The 18,837-nt window shown below is 39.7% G+C and overlaps 1 protein-coding gene across 1 annotated transcript; it reads left to right on the top strand.

Annotated features, from left to right (window-relative positions):
- Positions 1 to 589: 589 nt before the first annotated feature.
- Positions 590 to 16,702, top strand: CFI (complement factor I). The gene is made up of 12 exons (XM_010294585.1): positions 590 to 649; positions 2,216 to 2,534; positions 4,597 to 4,741; positions 6,076 to 6,254; positions 7,288 to 7,398; positions 9,507 to 9,623; positions 10,802 to 10,840; positions 11,339 to 11,442; positions 12,078 to 12,193; positions 12,945 to 13,219; positions 14,348 to 14,449; positions 16,485 to 16,702. Exons 1-12 carry the CDS (start codon positions 590 to 592, stop codon positions 16,700 to 16,702), a joined length of 1,785 nt encoding a protein of 594 aa, XP_010292887.1.
- The last annotated feature ends 2,135 nt before the right edge of the window (positions 16,703 to 18,837 follow it).

The following is an 18,837-nucleotide window of genomic DNA, read 5'->3' as shown; positions in this document are numbered from 1 at the left end:
CGCCGCCGGCACGGCCTGAGCCGGCGGCGCTCCTGGTCCCGCCTCTGCGCCTGAGCGTGTGGCCTGCCTGGCTTTAATGAAGGTTTTCCTGCAAACCGGCTTTCAGAAGAGCACTTCAGGCGTTTGTCACATACTTGAAAATTCTCTGTATAAAGCGTGTAATACGAGCTTGTAATCCAGCATGGATATGAGTGTTTCCCTCTCCATGTATACGAACACATAACTCGTACAAAACATTTCTCTTTTACCATAATTAGCATAGATTAATTCTCAATCATGAGAATCAGCGTGATGATTCGATCATCAAAAGAAAGGAGACGTGTATCCTTGTAAGTGCCTCCTTTTAATCATTTACTTTAAAGGCTTTACTTGTTACCTCACCTCCCACAGTAAAACCAGTTAAATTGAAGCGGTATCCTTTTGGAGAGATCAGATTTATCAGTTGATAGTTGAGGCTCGTGTACTTTATTTCTAAACACACTTTAAAATATTTTACTAGTGGTTAAAAATTAAACACAAATCTAACAACTGACATTCAAAAGAATCCCAGCCAGAGGAATTTGTCTACAAAGGGAGATAAAATTTCATCATGCGAGTGGTCCCTGTTTTCTTGGTTTTCTTGTCTCTCTTTTGTTTTTGTGGATCAGAGGTAAGAACTTACTTTACTGTAGTAGCAGTAATTTATTAAAAAAAACAGTTAAAAAGCAGTTTATTGTTATAAAAGCAGAACCTGTTGATTTTTTAAATTTTCCTTTAATAGTATTTGTGTTTTGTACATTTGTTTTAGCCCAGCTTGAATGTTTGAAGCTTGCTATTTCTCTCTCATGTATTGATTCTGTCTGGGGTTTATGCTAACAGGCTTCTGGAAAAGATTTCAATCATGATCCTATCCCAAACACAATTTGCAAGCATGATTGACCGCAGAAAAGTGCTGCAATTTTCCCTGCTCCCCTTTTTTGAGAAATGAGATGACAGTCTTCTAATGTGGCAACACAGTATATTGTACTGCCTGAAGGTTTGCTGCAGAATCTCTTCTGGCAGAAGTGTCCCAGAAAGCCCATCTGGGCTGAACGTTCAGCATGCCCTGAGTCTGTTAGAGAAACCCTTAGATAAAAATCAGCACCTTTTTTCCTATCCAGGAGAAACACCTAGTACAATATGGGAGTTATGCCAAGCCGGATCTGGCTCACAGTTTGGATTCGACTGACCTGAGAACAGCAGGAAGAATTTAGTAAGATTATACAAGATTAAAAGGGATTTTGTTGGATTAAATTCTGCCCCAACACCATCCCCACTGACTTTATTGTGGCCAGGATTTCTTCATGAGAACTTTAAGCTTCAGCTCTATTAATTCAGTTGACACAGTCAAAGCTGATAAATCACATTTGAGGACTAACTTTGCTCTCCTGTTTTTATGCAAAGTCCATCCATATGTGTTTTTCATGTTTCAGCATTCTTCCTACCCATAGATCTTAGTAAGCAAAAGCACTTGGCCAGCAGTGAAGTCACCAGAGAGCTGCGCAAATGCAGGTGCAGAGTCCCTCACCTACAGGCAGTTCAACAGGGGCTCAGGATCTGTACTTGCAGCCCAGTGATGACCAGCAACCAGGCTGCAAATCCACTGCTGTGCAAGATACAGGAAAAAAGCTGATAAAGGAGGGCATTTACTTTTCAAATTTCTTTAAGATACTTGTTACTTCAGCAGTCACATGGTAAAACAGATCATTAATTTTTGATTTCTTTATTTGCTTCTAAGTAGTTTATAAATATTTACAGGTGATATTTAAACGCAAAGCCAAGCAAGCCAATAAAAAAGTCTCAGGAAAAAACAAGTTGCTTTTTTTTTTTAATTTTTCTGGAGTTAATTCCCCTTATGTTTTGATTTGCTTACAGTCCCACTGCTATGGTGTGTTATAAACCATTAGCTTTAAAAACGTGTATAATCTGCTATGCACTTCAACTGATGTTTGCGGAGTAAAGAGTATAAAGTTTGTGGCAGACCAGTAAGAGTGAAGATCACACCAGGTGAATGATCCAAAAAGAAAGAAAAAGTTCAGAAAAACTGAGAAGGATGAGGTGGCCAAAGACAAGGGAATCGTAAGATGGGAAAAGGCTTATGAATGAACACTTTGTTGAGGTCAGTAAAGGGATCTGCAGAATTCTTGGTGCAATTCCTAGTCTTGCTCCCTTTTTTTTTTTATTTTGTGCCTTGCAGAATGCAGCATCTAATGCTGAAGAAAACCAGTTTCAGCAGGTTGAGCCTGCCCAGCCAGCTGAGCAAGATACATACCTCATAGGAGAATGCTTAAGCAACCAATACACACAAAAGTCATGTAAGAAAGTTTTTTGTCACCCATGGGAACGATGTGTGGAGGGAAAATGCCTTTGTAAGCTTCCCTACCAGTGCCCAAAAAATGGCTCTTCAGTTTGTTCTACCAATGGGAAGTACTTCCATACTTACTGTCACCTGAAGAGCTACGAGTGTCAACATCCCGAAGCAAAGTTTCTGCACAAGGGAAAATGCATGTCTGAAGGTATTGACACCTCCTTTTCCAAAATGTATCAGTCAGTCATTTGTGGTCAAGGGGATGCTTACTATTTATAGCTCAGAAAGTCTGTTCATTTCCTTGCACCAGTAAAAACATGAAACAGAAAATAAGAAGTCATTAAATGTGGACAGTATCTGTTGATTTTGCAAAAATAAAGTGATTGACAGGCCCAGGTCACCCTGCTGCTGGTAGGTTGCTCAAATCATCAGGTAGAAAGGGGGGAAATAGACACAGGAGAGAGCTCAGAGGTTTCCAAGCAGGGCACTGACTATGGTGGGAGGCACAGTGGGAGAGGGCCTGCTGAGAACATTAGCAGAGAGGGTATCTTTTGGAGAGGGACAGACCTCACAGGAGCAAGAGTCCAAGGAATGGAGTCAAGTTCCAGAGGTACATCTGGGAGCGCATGGGGAGAAAGTAAGTCATGTTCACCTCCTGCACCTGGGTCAGAGCAACTCCTGGTATCAGTCTTGGGGGATGAAGGGATCGAGAGCAGCCCTGCCGAGAAGGACTTGGGGGTACTGGTGGATGAAAAGCTGGACATGAGCCGGCAATGTGCGCTCGCAGCCCAGAAGGCCAACTGTATCCTGGGCTGCATCCAAAGCAGCGTGGCCAGCAGGTTGAGGGAAGTGATTCTGCCCCTCTACTCTGCTATGGTGAGACCCCACCTGGAGTACTGCATCCAGCTCTGGAGCCCTCAGCACAGGAAAGACATGGACCTGTTGGAGCAGGTCCAGAGGAGGCCACAAAAATGCTCAGAGGGATGGAACACCTCTCCTGTGAGGACAGGCTGAGAGATTTGGGCTTGTTCAGCCGGGGGAAGAGAAGGCTCTGGAGAGACCTTGTTGCAGCCTTCCAGTACTTAATGGGGGCTTCTAAGACAGATGGGGACAGACTTCTTAGCAGGGCCTATTGCGATAGGACAAGGGATAATGGTTTTAAACTAAAAGAGGGCAGATTTAGACTAGATGTAGGGAAGTCATTTTTGACAATGAGGGTGGTGAAACACTGGCACAGGTTGCCCAGAGAGGTGGTAGATGCCCCATCTGTGGAAACATTCAAGGTCAGGTTGGACGGGGCTCTGAGCAACCTGATCTAGTGGAAGATGTCCCTGCTCACTGCAGGGGGGTTGGACTAGATGACCTTTAAAGATCCTTTTCAACCCAAAGACTCGATGATTCTATGATCTTCATGCTGTGGATTTCATCAAAACAGAAAGCTATTGACCTGCAAACCAGTGATGGTTTGTGCACTGACAAGCAGCTGTTTGTTCTCACCTGCTTTTCAGGCTGCACCAGGCTGCTTTGTCAGCTCAACCTCTGTTTGAGTGCAGGGAGAAATGGCTCCTGCTAACTGGGTGGGTGGCCTCTCAGACGTAGCAGTTGCTGTTCCTACCCGTCCTCCAGCCCCACCTCTACCGAATGCAGCGGGAGCAGCAAGCCGAGCCTGGGGCTCTCCTGCCCAGTCTCTGTCCCAGTACCATCCCTCCCTTTCCCCACAGAAGCAGCAGCTCAACCCATAACCTTCAGGGTGGCAAAATTAAATTCTGCCTGTTACACTGGACAGGATCAGAGCTCCTGCGTGTTCCTCGTGCGCTCGCTATACAGCTTCACTAAGTTAAGCTGAGGACCTTAGCTCCACTGTAAACAGAAGTTTTGCTACACAGGTAACAGAAGCAGGATCTGGCCATCACACTTGAAATGTTACTGGTTGGTTGTCAAAAGTCCTCTAGTGAAAGTCATTATACTAAGATGCAACCTTTCCTTGGTAGACCTGCAGGTACTCTTACGTGGTAGGAACCATTACTCTCATTTGTCCTGAAACTGGTATATTTTGAAAAAGTGGCAGGCTCAAAGCCACAAAGTCAGTCCTCAGAAAAATCGGGAATACTACCTGAAGCTTCTGATTCCCAATCTACTGTTCTTTCCATATGAACTTCGGCTCTAAATACAAAATTAGTTCTGATTTGTTTCTGTGCTGTCTTTCCACTAGATACATCTATATAATATGATTTTATTTAGGGATGTTTTTTATTTCTCTTTATTTTTAGAAACATTTGCAATCTCTGTAGGCCATGGAGATTCAAGTTTGCTTCGAGTAAAGGCTGTGAGTCAAAAGAACGACTTTTTTGTATGTGATAGTGAGTGGACTATGAATGAAGCAAACGTGGCTTGCAGGCACCTTGGCTTTGAATTGTAAGTTTGGGGAATTTATATCTGGATAACTGCAAAGGTAGCAATGAAGAAAGAAGTAAAAGTAGTCATGCTTACATAAGTATCAGTCACAGTAAGCCAACAGTTAAGACAGAAAACTCATGAATGACGTATTTGCTACAATATTCTGATAAAGCTTCTTAAATTGACACCCGAGAGTGAAAGCCAAAACATAAAATTTCTGTGTTCTATACTATACAAGCCATAATTGTTTTACTTTTAAAATAAAGCTGAAGACCAATGCACAGGTTTTCTCTCGGGCCTGTGTAAGGGAAAGTGCATAGATGGACCATCCCTAAGTAGCTCTGAGTGATAACCTGTATGCAGAGAAAAATATCTTGTGGTAGCTGACAACAGGGTACAGCTCTGTTTTGCCACTTGCGCCAGCCAAACAAGAATCAGAACACCTTTTTTTTTCTTCAGTCCTTGCCCCAGCTGCCATTGCTTGCTTTGTCCCCCAGGCACGGCTGAAGCCACACAAGAGCTTGTTCTTTTTCCTGCAACCACACTGATGACCTGAGTTGCACATCCAGCTCCTCATAAAGAGTCAAATCTGTATCCTCTACATAATACTTTTACACATATACAACTAATTTAACTTAGGTAAGGCTGCCTCCCCAACCCTACCTGAAGGCTAAAAGTGCTACTGCAGTGCCCTAAACTGTCCCCTCTAGAGGAGAAGCAAATATTTCCTCATCCTGATCAGTATCTCTTTAGATAGCAAGGAAGGGTTAGTCCTGGGACAGAGCATTCAGCCCTGCAGTCCCATTGCAAGCCTCTCTAGTTACTCATTTACTCGATCCATATTTCTTTAAGGTAGGGGACACATAGACTGTTAGGAGGATACTGCTCAGGTAAAACCAAGGGAGATAAAATGTATTAATGCCAACCTTGCAGTGGCCTGAGCTGCCTCAATATGCATTGGCTTTGATGACATCAAGGCTACTCGACCCCAGGCAGGATGGTTTCCAAATTATGGCTCACCTGTGCCCACACAAAGAGAGAGATCTGACCTTACAAGTTTTGCAACATAAGGAGACTCTTCTATCTGTCGTGATACAGTGACTGTCGTAGAGCTACATAGGGATTTAGGGACAGTTCTAGGCAGCAACATGCAAAAATTAGCACTTTGTTTCACCTTTTCTTCCAAAGGAAACATCTCCTACTTACCCCTAGACCATTCCATGGGAAGTCTGCTCTTTTTCTTAGCCATGACCAAAAATCTTTAACACTGGGGAAAATCACATAAATTCTAAACAATAAAAGCAGTAGACAATCCATTGTGATGTAATTTGTTATTATTTGTATCTTCACAGAGGTGCTGAATATTACCAATCCAATTCCAGAATCACAGAATCTGCTTTAAATTCGTTGCACTGTCTGCAAATAACTTGCAGGGGCTTAGAGACAAGTCTTGCTGAATGTCACATAGAGGTGAAATCAAGACATAGGAATGAGGGACTTGTTAGCCTCCAGTGCCATGAAAATCTCAGAGGTTAGTAGGTTTTTTTAGTTTTATATCTATTTGGGGTTCTTACATTTTAAGTTTATTTTAAATAATTAGGACCTAGTTTGCTGAACTCTAAGTCAGAGCAAACCTGCACTGAAACCTTTTGATTTTTTTAAATAATCCCTTTGTAAACTTTAAGACAATTGAGGCAGTCATGAGTCAAGACAGTCTTGAGTTTATGAGTTTGGAAAATCACTGTTGTTCCTAAAGTATTTTTACAGATGTTTCCCAAAAGCAAATATATTTCACCCATGGTTCTGTTTGTTCCCCCACCCCTACCAAGGTATATTTTATCCCACAAGTCTTGTCTTTCCCAGGTTAACTGATGCCAAGCAGGTGACAACCTGGGAGACCAGGTGATGAGACAGGTGACAACCTCCTAGTCACTGCTTTGCCTATGAGGGAGATCAGTTAGGATGCTAGTAGCACTGTAGCCAGACATAATTATAGCAGAACTGCTTATGTCTTCTGGGGAGTTTTGGAACTCTTCAGTTTCTCACCGACATAAGGGGAATTAAGCCCTTCTTTGGACTTCTAACAGCTTGCTTTTCCCTGTAGTGAGTTTTCTTTGGCACTGATAAATATCAGCCCAAGATGCTGCTGGTTAGGAGAGCTATGAATCATCTCAGTTTTTTCTTATGCCACAAAAGCAAGAGTTCACAGACTCTTGATGACTTCCTTTTAGAGGGGGAACATCCATCATCTTAATCACTTGAATCATTTACAGTGGGTTTGAACAGATCATTTCTGGTTTAGTCCTTGTCTAGAAGAAATTAAGTTCCCTTCTGCCAGGCTACTGCAAGTTGGAGGAGGAAAATACGTGGTCACATTGAAAGCATGATGAAAAGGCAATTAAAACAATAAAAAAAAATTCCTATTTCCATTACTGAGCCCCAGAATGCCTACTGTTGCTAGGCTAAACTGCTGATAGAATAAAATGTGCAAGCAGAAATTCCTGTGGGCAGTTGTGAACCTTTAGATATTTCCACACTAACTTCATTTTCATTGTGCTGCACAGCTTGTTCAGATGGTGAGTTTCATTGTGTCAACAAGAAGTGCATTTCTCTGAATAAAACCTGTGATGGAATCAATGACTGTGGAGACCTAAGTGATGAACTGTGCTGTAGAGGTAATAATTTCCTTTCTCAGATGTTTCAAAATCATTTCAGCAGAAAACCACCTCCAAAGAAATTTTACAGTGATCTAACAGATGAAGTCTCTTTTCCAATAAGTCACTACATTAAAGCAATCAAACCATAGTTTATGTACAACTATGTTTTTTTGCAAGTGCAAAAAAAGTGAGCATAATAGAATTTTTTGAAGAAGGCAAGTGATCTCTGAGAATCTGGATTTCCTCAGAGGATGAGGAAATAATATGAGATTATTTAGGAGGCTGTTAAGCATTGATACAAAAAAATGAGCCATGATAGAATGAAAAAGTATTTTTAGTTGGAGAAAATCAATGGTAATTAAACAAAGACACTGTTTTTCCAATGGGTTATCTTTAAACCAAAGTAACATATTTCTTAAATTTATTACTAATGCAAGATTATCTGTAGAATATCTGTGAAACAGTTCCTATCACATTGCCTGTTCATGAGCAGTCATTCTTTCAGCATCTGCAATTCCAGCTGTAACAATTTTGATTAGAAACAAGGAATGGATCTAGCATAACCTGAACGCAGGAGGGTACTTTCAGAAGCTGGGTTTCAGGTGCCAAACGGTGGTGTGGGCTACAAATCCCATCACTACCCCTAAATAACCTTAATTTTGTAGTTTCACAATTGTCAGTAAATTTAATCTGGTAATTGTGGAAACACAGTCACAGGCATTTTAGAAAAAAACAAATACCTGTAACTTCATGTCTCTAGGGGACATTTATTCAGATTCCACTTGACCAAAAACAGTGCTGTTTCAGTGGTATGGGCTGAAAACAATGCTTCCTGGAATCAAAAGAAGTATTTCAACAGAGTTCAGTGGTCTTTGGATCATATTGGGATATCTGGTTACTTTTAGAGAACTATCTTATTTTACCCCACCGGAAGTACTGCATCCAGCTCTGGAGCCCTCAGCACAGGAAAGACATGGACCTGTTGGAGCAGGTCCAGAGGAGGCCACAAAAATGCTCAGAGGGATGGAACACCTCTCCTGTGAGGACAGGCTGAGAGAGTTGGGCTTGTTCAGCCTGGAGAAGAGAAGGTTCCGGGGAGACCTTATTGCAGCCTTCCAGTACTTAACGGGGGCTTCTAAGACAGATGGGGACAGACTTCTTAGCAGGGCCTGTTGTGACAAGACGAGGGATAATGGTTTTAAACTAAAAGAGGGCAGATTTAGACTAGATGTAAGGAAGACATTTTTGACAATGAGGGTGGTGAAACACTGGCACAGGTTGCCCAGAGAGGTGGTAGATTGCCCCATCCCTGGCAACATTCAAGGTCAGGTTGGACGGGGCTCTGAGCAACCTGATCTAGTTGAAGATGTCCCTGCTTAATGCAGGGGGTTGGACTAGATGACCTGTAAAAGTCCCTTCCAACCCAAACTATTCTATGATTATTTTCTATTAAAGACATATATCCTTAAATAGTAGATTGACATAAGATTATAAAGTAACTCAGAAAAACCTGCCACAAATTCAAGCACTGCTTTGCTTTTGATAACATGCAAAGTGACCCCAAGAGTTAAAAGGAAGGGGGATCTCAGGTTTATAAGAACATTTCATATAATGAAGAATTTTAAAAGAAATGTTATTAAATCCAGTATCTTCAAAATAAGACTCTTGATTCCTAAGCCTGCATTTAGGCATTTAGCTCATTCAACCAAAGGCCAGCTTTGATTCTGATTTGAGGGGCGTAAGGAATTTGACCCAAGCATCATAAGTTCCTAATCTCAGATGATCAGTAATGCTGGCAAAACTGGAGGTCCTTTGGCTGAGGTTGAGTGTGGGCATGTGTTGTGGATGAAACTCATAAGGAGTGATACCAAGTCTAGAAGTACAGTACTGAACTGGTAACGGAGATCCACATTTTTTAAAACTTCAAGATTGTAAAGTGAGGAGAGCCAAGTATCAATTTCATTCTACACTTATAGAGCCTGCTTTTGTGATCTATTTATGGACAGCCAAGTACCCCATAACATGGATATTATATTGTGTTTATATTTTTAAAAGCTGTCTAACTATGTGAGGTTGCTGAATCATATGATCCTGTGATTTACATTTGTAATTCTCCTGTGTTACAGAGTGCAGAGACAACAGTTTCCACTGTCGGTCAGATATCTGTATTCCAAATAAGAATGTCTGTAACAAAGAAATTGACTGCCTCACAGGAGAGGATGAAGCTCGAGTTCTCTGTGCAGGTTTCCTTCTGAAAGATGTTTTTGGTTTTTTCCTTTCATTCTGCTCAATTATAACTAAAGACTTCACAATGCATATTATTAAATTATTTAACAGATTAGCAAAACCAAAATGTACATAAGTATTAGTCTTCCCAGTGTTATGTTATGCATAGTATGAAGATAAGGTTACATAATTTTCCTCCCTTTTCTTCTGGAAAAGAATAGCAAGAAAATTAAAGGAAGGAAGAAACAGATGATGTTTTAGGAGGCTTAAGGCAGATTATGCCTTTTGCTTACGTGGCCATGTGTCAAACTGGTATCCCATATTTGTGAAGAAAGCGTAGACAGGGTGGGCAGAAATATTTTCCTCACAGATGGGGAATTCAATTAGTTTGTCAATATAATAATTCTTCTGTGCTGTTCCCCTCACTGTTGAAAAGATTTTGTTTTGTTTTGAAATTGGAATGTTCTTCCTTGCTCTGATAAGAGACAACGTCTAAAGCCAAAAAGTAAACACTACTGGTAAATGATAACTGGTAAAGGTAAACTGAACTCTCAAGGTAAACATTGCTGTCAGTAACATGAGAACAGACCCAATCCTCAGCCTCCATTTAGGAACTGAACTCAATGGGCATTTTGTTTGAATAAAAGCTGACAAACCAGATTGAGGAAGCATTTAATTTACCTCTCATGTTGAATACCCTCCCTTATCCTGTTAAAGGAGGCACACAGTACATACAGCATCATCTAAATTGGGGGAAAAAAAATCCTGTTACCTAATACTCCTTCGGGCTTTAGAAAGCTCCAAAAGGTTGATGGGGCAGGAGGAGGAATTTCTGTTGTTTCCTGGTGGAGGAGAATGGGATATCACTTTAGAGATCAAAAAACAAAAAAAGGCCATTTCTCAGGGTTGCTTTGCAGAAGGGTTCTCTAGGCATAGAAAGCAGAGTAGATGTCATGTAGTTATGAATGAGTATCTGCTGGATGTAGGTCATTTGTAGGCTGAGGCAGCCAAAGAGTGTGTAGTAGGAAAGGAAATGGCAAGCACCAGGCTGAGAGAGTATTGCTGTCCCTGTGAAATGGTGTGCCCTTATGCATTTAAAATGTGTACTACGAGTTTTTCACACAAACATATACTCAAGTAATAGAACAAATTTAAATACTTGCCAGCTTTTTTAGAATTTGTTTTTCTACTACAGGCAAAGACAAACGTGCTGAAAATCACACTGTGGATGAAGGTAAGTGTAACTAACCCTCCAAAAAGCACAGCATCCCCTCTTATTAGTAGCTTTCTAGCTACCAGCCACCTGGCCAGATCCAGAACACTCAGATATCTGGACTTTGTGATTTAGTAATATACACTCTGGGGCTTATTAATTTACCTTGCTTTCCACTAATTTCAAGAATGCCATAATAATTCATCCTGGCTGAGGACCCACATCTGCATGTTTTGGCAACTGGTGGAGGTAAACTCTCAGCAAATCTAGGGGAACTGCTTTAAAATTATTTGCCTGAATGCAAGCAGTAGTGGAAAATGAAGAGAAGCAATGTGATGCTAAGACACAAGCAATTTTCAAAGCAAAAACAGATGCCAAAATTTTTAGTCTTCGCTTTTCTGCTACTTCAGCTATTGGCATATTCACAGCACTCAAATTTTCAATATAAAGATAAAACTGTCCCCAAATAGAGAGAATGGATACCTGAATTCTGATGCACATTCTTCCTTTTTGTTAAAGAAAGAAAAATTATAAAGACACTTCTTCCCCAAGTACACTGCGGTCTTACAAATCACACGTTAACTCGACGGAAAAGAATCGTAGGTGGACATATTGCAAGAAAGGTAAAAAAAAAACCCTTACCAGATATGAGTTCATTTGGCATCAATTTAAATGGGCATTATTGTCCTTCTGTTAAAATGTATGGAAATAATAAAATCAGCTACAACACTGATTTCATGTTTTGCAGCATTAGTGGCATTGCGCTGAACAAAAGTAAAGAGAAGCACAATTTGTGAAGTAAAATATGGAGTTGCAAAATTGAGCATTACAGTACAAGTGCACATGGAAAATGATTCAGCAAAATACTTAATACTATAGCTAGAAATAACAATTCTGACTAAATGGAATTTGAATTTGCGCCTTTGAAACAGAATGCAGTCAGAAATGCTATTCTCAATCATACCAGGTCTTATTCTACATCTGTTTCTCTGGCTACACGGGGTTTCATGACAGAAAGCAGGATGGAAGGTGGCATTGCACAAAGTCAGAAGACTGAACAAAATTACTGCATTTTAGAATATATATCCTTTGTATCAGATGGAGACAAATTCACAATTTCTGGATAGCAGATTTTTTATTTACAATCGGGTATAATCAAGGAGATGAGGTCATACCAAGAACTGTGTTTCCCTTTATGCACTGAAAATAGTACAGTTATGATGATTTCACATTATTTGTGTGTTTCTTGTTTGAATAGGGTGAATTCCCTTGGCAAGTGGCAATTAAAGAAACCGGCAGTGAAGGTACAACAGTGTACTGTGGAGGGGTTTATATTGGTGGCTGTTGGGTTCTGACTGCTGCACACTGCGTCAGGTAAAAACAACATACCGGGAAACTATTTTCTTCTTGCAGGGCCAAAAGACTGATTTGGATATTATTGCCCTTCTTAGCTACCTGTTTGCCAATTCCCGTTTGCCCATTGAATAAAACAATTTTAAACGTTGACTCACCCACATTAATGATGGAGAAGATTCAGAGAAAGAAGTAGAATATTTTGGCAGTGAACAGAAAGATGAAAAAGTAACGATGAGTTTGAAAAGAGACAGCACTTTTCAGTCAGATAGCAGGCAGGCAGGAAAGGTTCACTGTAGCCTCTTTGCCGGAAAGAGAGATACAAGGGACCTCCTCTCTTCCTCATCTCTGCCTTGGTGAAGTCCAGGATCTCTTCCCTGAGAATGTCCCTGGGGTCACATATTCCCCAGAACAAGCAAGGGCAGACAGGGAGGATTTGCCACTCCCAGCATCCCATACACATCTGCTCACTCTTCTTTCACTGGAAATCAGGCATAAATGCCTGATTTCTCTTTGTCACAGGACTAAGCACAGAGGCTTGCCTTTAATATTTTTTTCTGTATTAGTTGCAGTACTCAGCAGTGTCATCTGTCTTGCATTTGCTACACTTCAGAAAAAGCCGGATATCAAGTCCAGAAAAAAACTACATGTATATAATATGAATTTTTATTCCAGATAAACTTTGATAAAATGCAAAAGTTTACGGCTAGTTGAAATGTACAGTGCTTGTGTTAAGTACCAAACATATTTTATTTCACTGTTTTTTTTCCAGGGCAAATCGAGTTCATCAGTACCGTGTCTGGATTGGACTGTTGGATACAATACTGTACGACAGAGAGACAGATACTTTCAGACTAAAACAACTGATAATCCATGAAAATTATAATGCGTCAACTTACGAAAATGACATTGCTCTGCTGCAGCTGAGAGGTTATGGGAAAGGAGAATGCCTCCTGAAATACAGTACACCTGCCTGTATCCCGTGGTCAGAGTATATGTTCAAGGCTGGTGACAAATGCAAGGTTTCTGGATGGGGACTAGAGAAAGGTATTTGCTTTAGTGCTTACTACAAGAATGTATTATTTGTATCACTCATTTTCTAATTGTGGTGAGCTTTCATTTTGAAAAAGCTGAAGAGTAGTTGTGCACAAAGCACTTGGAAGACATGGAGTACAGAAAACATAGGCTGTGGTTCAGCATTTGGCTATTGCTGTTGGTTGTCTTTTCTGTACTGCTTCCTCTGCTGTTTCAGCCACTTAGTAAATTGATCTGGAGGACACCTCTGGTTGAAAACTACCCTGACAATATGAAATATTCCTTTTGCCAATCTAAAATTTATATTGGCTGCAGAGACCTGGTAATGACATTTAACAAATGGTGGTTAGTAGCTCACAGTGGCCCATAGTCACAGCCCATCCTCTGTCCCCTGCCCAAGAGGATCTGAGCTACAGCCAACAATCTCGGCACATCTTGTCTCAGACGTGTTTGAGTTTAGCCCAGAGAAGGTTGCACAGAGACAGATAAGCCAAACGTAATCATGCTTTCAAAGATTTGGGAAGCATTTGTTTTGTATCAGAGAGCTTACAGCCTAGCGTTGGAGGTACCACATACTGGTTGTGAGGCTTCTCCTGTCCATAGTCAGCAGCAGTACATAAAGCAAATGCAAAGTTGGGAATTACTAGCAAACAGAGAACAAAACAGAGAATCTCCTTAAGCTTGTGATACATTGTTCACGTGTATCGTCAATATCTGATCCACTCATCCCGCAAAGACAGAGTAGATTGGAAAAAAGGTAACAAGGATGATCAGAGCCACATCTCCATTTCATAGAAAACAATATACCAGTTTCCCAGTGTCTGAAAACCTTGATATGGAAAACACAGAAAAAACCTGAAGGAAGACAAGGAAAGGGAAAAGGGTGAAAATGTCACAAAATGAAAGTACTGTATTTAACCCTGCAATTAAACCACTCTGCTTTTATTTTTAAATATATGGCCAATGTACTGTAATTCATATGGGGTAAGTGTTAGTGGCAGTTTAAGGTATCTGGTTTATAATATTGAAGATTATATTCTGCAGATAAACAAATATATAACTTTCAATTTATGATATTAAAAGTGTCTAATATGTACTTACCATTTTTAGTTTAGAAAAGTTTATTCTTTCCTTTTCCAGGTTATATCAAACAATATATCCTCAAGTGGGGCAATGTTAATTTATTTCACAATTGTTCTGAATTGTATCCAGGACGATTTTTTAAACAAATGGCATGTGCAGGTAAGCATCATTTTTCTAACTATAATTTCTCTGCCATCAAACCCACTGTTTACAAGGTCAGACATACTGTCTGGGAATCTTTCAGACTTGGGAAAGACAATAAACTGATTGCCACAGTATCACCATTACCAAATGCTAGCCATTGGAGCCTAGATGTGTCCACCATTATATAACTATTTATAAACAGAGTTAAGATGACAAGTTTCTGTGATTATGTGGGCAAATTTCAGCATGCAATTTGAGTTGTGTTTTCCTAAATACACAAGGACTTTACATCCCACTGAAATTCCTGCCTTTACTGTATTTGATTCTGATTCAACAACATATTTAAGCAAATGCCTGTCTTAGAGCACATTAGTAGTTCTGTTGACTAGAATGTGACTATTCATCTGCCTAGACATTTGCTACTACCATACTGCACCCCAGGAAAAACATGATTAACTTTTCAAACTAAGATTAGTCTGGCCAGGAAACTGGTTGTCACTCCTAATACTAAAATAAGGATTTTGAATACACATTGTTAACTTCTCAAGTAATGAAAGGTATTGCCAAATACATGACTAAAAGAGCAATGAGTATTCAACTTACAGGGCAGATAGTTTCAACTGTTCTTTAAATCAAAAAGTAAAGGCAATATTTAAAGAAACTACTTAACAAGAAAAATAAAAACCAGATATAAAAGCCAAATCATTTGTGATAAATTTAGCACGACATCTACAAGATATTGGGTTTGTCTACTGTGCAAGTTCCGTAACTTATCTCCTTGATCTTCAATGTATTTCAAGTGATCTACTTTACCAGGTGGTAACAAAGACAGTATCACATGGAACAACATAAGAAAAGGGGTATCTGGGGTTAGCTTCCCCTCCCTGATGCAAATGCAAACTTGGGAATTAAGGGCTAGTATCCATAGGAGTTATTTATACAAGCAAATATTAATTAAACTGAGTTAAAGGCAATAAAATATTGTCTTACAGGATTAGTAATTCCAACTCCAAAAAGTGCACAAAACTCTCTCGTTTTCAAGAAAGAAGTTACATTTTCTTGTAGAAAGATTCAAGAGAATCTTTCAAGAGATTCAAGAAAGAGGTTACATTTTTAAAAACTTGCAGACTGATGCTTAGTATGGATTCCTTCATACTAGGTCAATCAACTAAACAGAAAAGTGTAGTAAAGGTATTAGACATTAATAAACTTTTACCTGTATATAGGACAAAGCATAAATCATATTCTAGCTCTGTAGCAGGGCTTCTGTTTATATCACATCCTTCACTCCCAATTATTTTTTTCACAAGCACTGTATTTGCTGAATTGCAAACAGGTAGTTCTGTTCGCACTGAAACTTATGAAGAGCACTGGATCCTACACACTTGTGCCGCAGGGCCCTATCTGGCGTTGCAAAAGGTCCACGCTGTCACTGACACCTTGCAGTGAGGGCACTTACAGACAGTTGCTCTCCCCCCGACCATCCCAGCATTCGCATGCTCTCTTTCTTGTACTTGCCCACCTATTTTCATAACGCTGGTAGAGAAAATAATTTTGAGGCCTCTACATCTCTGTACAGCTCTGTACAGGTGAAACTGGCCAATGAATTACTGGGTAGAGAGAACACCAAAGGCAGACATGTAGGCACACACATATATCACGATAGCTTAGTTTCCATAGGAATCAGCCTACAAATCTTTTTACCTTTTTCTTCCCACTTTTGGTCACTTTTCATGAGCTACTTCTAATGATCTAATACACAACATGGCTGAATTCTTCTCTATTCCACAGGGTAAAACAAGACTCACATCACTGACATCAAAGCAAATTAGGAGAATGTGGGCCAGCCACAAATCTAAAGAGAGGCCCCACACTTAAAAAGAAAGTAGAAGTAATAGACCGAAGAGGTTAGGAACCTCCTGTACTGGAGACCATTAGGCAAACATCTGTCAGGAAGCAACATGGACCTGAAAAACCTCCAGAGCTCTGTTGTGTGTGCTAGCTTGGATATGAACTTATTTCCACTTTTTTATTTCCTCTTTTGCTTCAGGTACTTATGACGGCTCCATAGACAGTTGCAAAGGAGATTCAGGAGGACCCTTGGTCTGTTTTGATGCAGAAAATGTGGCGTATGTCTGGGGTATTGTCAGCTGGGGTGAGAGCTGCGGGGAGGCTGGGCATCCTGGCGTATATACAAAAGTCGCCAGCTATTATGATTGGATTAGCCATCATGTGACAAGGAGCCTCATTTCACGGTATAATATCTGAACCTCGGAAAATTAAATACTTCCTTCTTATCACCCATGCAAAAATGAACGCTAGTCCTTTTTTACTCTCAGCAGCCATGTAACTTAGTAACAATTAGTACAAATCTTTAAAGAATGTATTTTGAAAATTCTTAACACTCTATGAATACCACAATTTTGCAGAAGCCTATAGGAAGGTAATTTTTACATGAATCCGCAGCAAAAGTCTCTAATAAAAGGGAAATTAAAATATCTTTTTCTTGTTGTTACTTTGGTTTTTTTCCCACATTTCACATTGCATTTCAATTGCGGTTGTTTATTTATTTAAAATGGACAACCGTACTGAAAGCAGTGGTTGGAAAATGACTGCACTGGCAATACGTGAACTTCCCAGAAAGAACAGCAACCAGAGTACTTTAAAGAACTTCCACCTTGAGGAATAGGTCACTAGAAACCCTCAGGATGCTGACTTGCTTGGCAGTTGATTCTTTAGGCTTACTGCAAAAGTAGACTTCAGACCCTCTATTAATTGACAGATTGACTATGATCATGAGATTTGTTGTGATACAATTTCCCAAATAATAACTCTGGTGATAATTTTTCCAGTTACAGACAATTTTTATCTAGTTAACCTACCTCATCTGATCATCTAGTTTGGGGCAATTTTAGTAGCTCCAAGTTTTAGTAATTTAACTGCAGCTGGTCACAAACAACAAAGGAATTTTAAAACTTGAATCTTCAACTTAAATAAAAAGCATCTTTACTATCTTAAGTTTTTTGTGCGTGTATATTTCTGGTATCCGACAAATTCTTAATATCTGTATAGATATATACTTACATATATACACACACATACACACAATTTATGTAACAATATAAATATATAAAAAGTCCATATATTATACAGATAGACCTAATACTACAAAACCAAGTTGCAGATCTACAGTTAAGAATCTACAGTTAAGAATTAACACTCTCAGTCCTAGAAATCACCCACCAGATTCTCAGATTAGCACAAGCTTCCTACACCAATATACAGAAGTGTGAAACAGTAATGCCAAGAAAGAACATCCAGGGCCTGATCCTGCAATGTACAGTTGGTGAGGGGGTTTCCTACTGCCTTAAATGACCCAGAACTGGATGAAGACGAGAGGCCATCAACAAAACTGGAACAATTAAGCAGAAAGTCCTTCTGCTTCCACCAATCTTTGTGAGGAAGTTCTGCCCACATAATCATCAGGAAGCACAACCCAAAGACAGTAGTAATGGTGCCTACTATAACAAAACGTCAGTCTATACATAACAGTCTCACATACAGCAAAAGTTATGCACAGAAAGTGTGCACAAAATTTTTTTAAAACTACTAGAATTTGGTTTGTGGATTGGTACGCTCAACACAAAACTGTCAAATAGCTTCAGGACCATCTCTATCAGTTCTATGAAACTGCTCAATAGTTTTACAACATACTTCACTGTATTCTAATTTACAAATGTTTTTAGTAACCATTTTACTTTATTCCTCTCAATTATCCTGTTGAACAAATGGCATACGTTCATATAACACAGTTGTTGTGGTGGTGTTTTTTCTATAATGCACCATAGTTTGCTTCAGACAACATTTTTACATTTTCATTGACTTTTCTTCACCTTCCAATCTTGTAAAAAACCCACATCAGCATGAGTCTGTCATGTAAAGACACTGTCAATCACCAATAACTAAAGAAAGGGTATGAATTGCTTCTCTTAACCCCTCCCCCCAACAAGCCTTGCTATTTAGGAAAGCATTTAAGTATATTCCTACAGAGGAATTACTTTGCTGTCTTTGTAAAGTAATCATAGGGAAAAGCTGGACAGGTGTAGGAAGAGCTCCCTCTTTTGTTTGACTTAATTAACTTCTGTAAAGAACTTTTGCCACCTATTTCTTCAGTTTATTAACTACAAATAATATTAAATGCTGATGATAAAAAAACCTAGCAGAATATTTAACCATGTATCTTTCTGCTCTGCCTGTTGATGTGGAAAGCTCTCAGTTTTCTTTCCTGTTCTTCTTTACAGTAACTTTGTCCTGAAGCCCAATATTACTATGTTCTGAGACATTCCACTTGTCTTAAAAGAGAGCTTTTAAAGCTCATCTGTGAAGCATCTAGAATTTAAATA

This window comes from Phaethon lepturus, unplaced genomic scaffold, assembly GCF_000687285.1.
Source record: "Phaethon lepturus isolate BGI_N335 unplaced genomic scaffold, ASM68728v1 scaffold47860, whole genome shotgun sequence".
In the NCBI taxonomy this organism is placed as follows: domain Eukaryota; kingdom Metazoa; phylum Chordata; class Aves; order Phaethontiformes; family Phaethontidae; genus Phaethon; species Phaethon lepturus.
Note: the sequence above shows the minus strand (reverse complement) of the source record. Positions and strands in the feature narration are given on the sequence as shown.

Bases quoted from the DNA above. Each gene is read 5' to 3' on its own strand.
- CFI (XM_010294585.1), top strand. From the start codon at position 590: ATGCGAGTGGTCCCTGTTTTCTTGGTTTTCTTGTCTCTCTTTTGTTTT. The intron at 2,535-4,596 runs GTATTGACACCT...CTTTATTTTTAG, and splicing joins GGGAAAATGCATGTCTGAAG to AAACATTTGCAATCTCTGTA. The intron at 4,742-6,075 runs GTAAGTTTGGGG...GTATCTTCACAG, and splicing joins AGGCACCTTGGCTTTGAATT to AGGTGCTGAATATTACCAAT.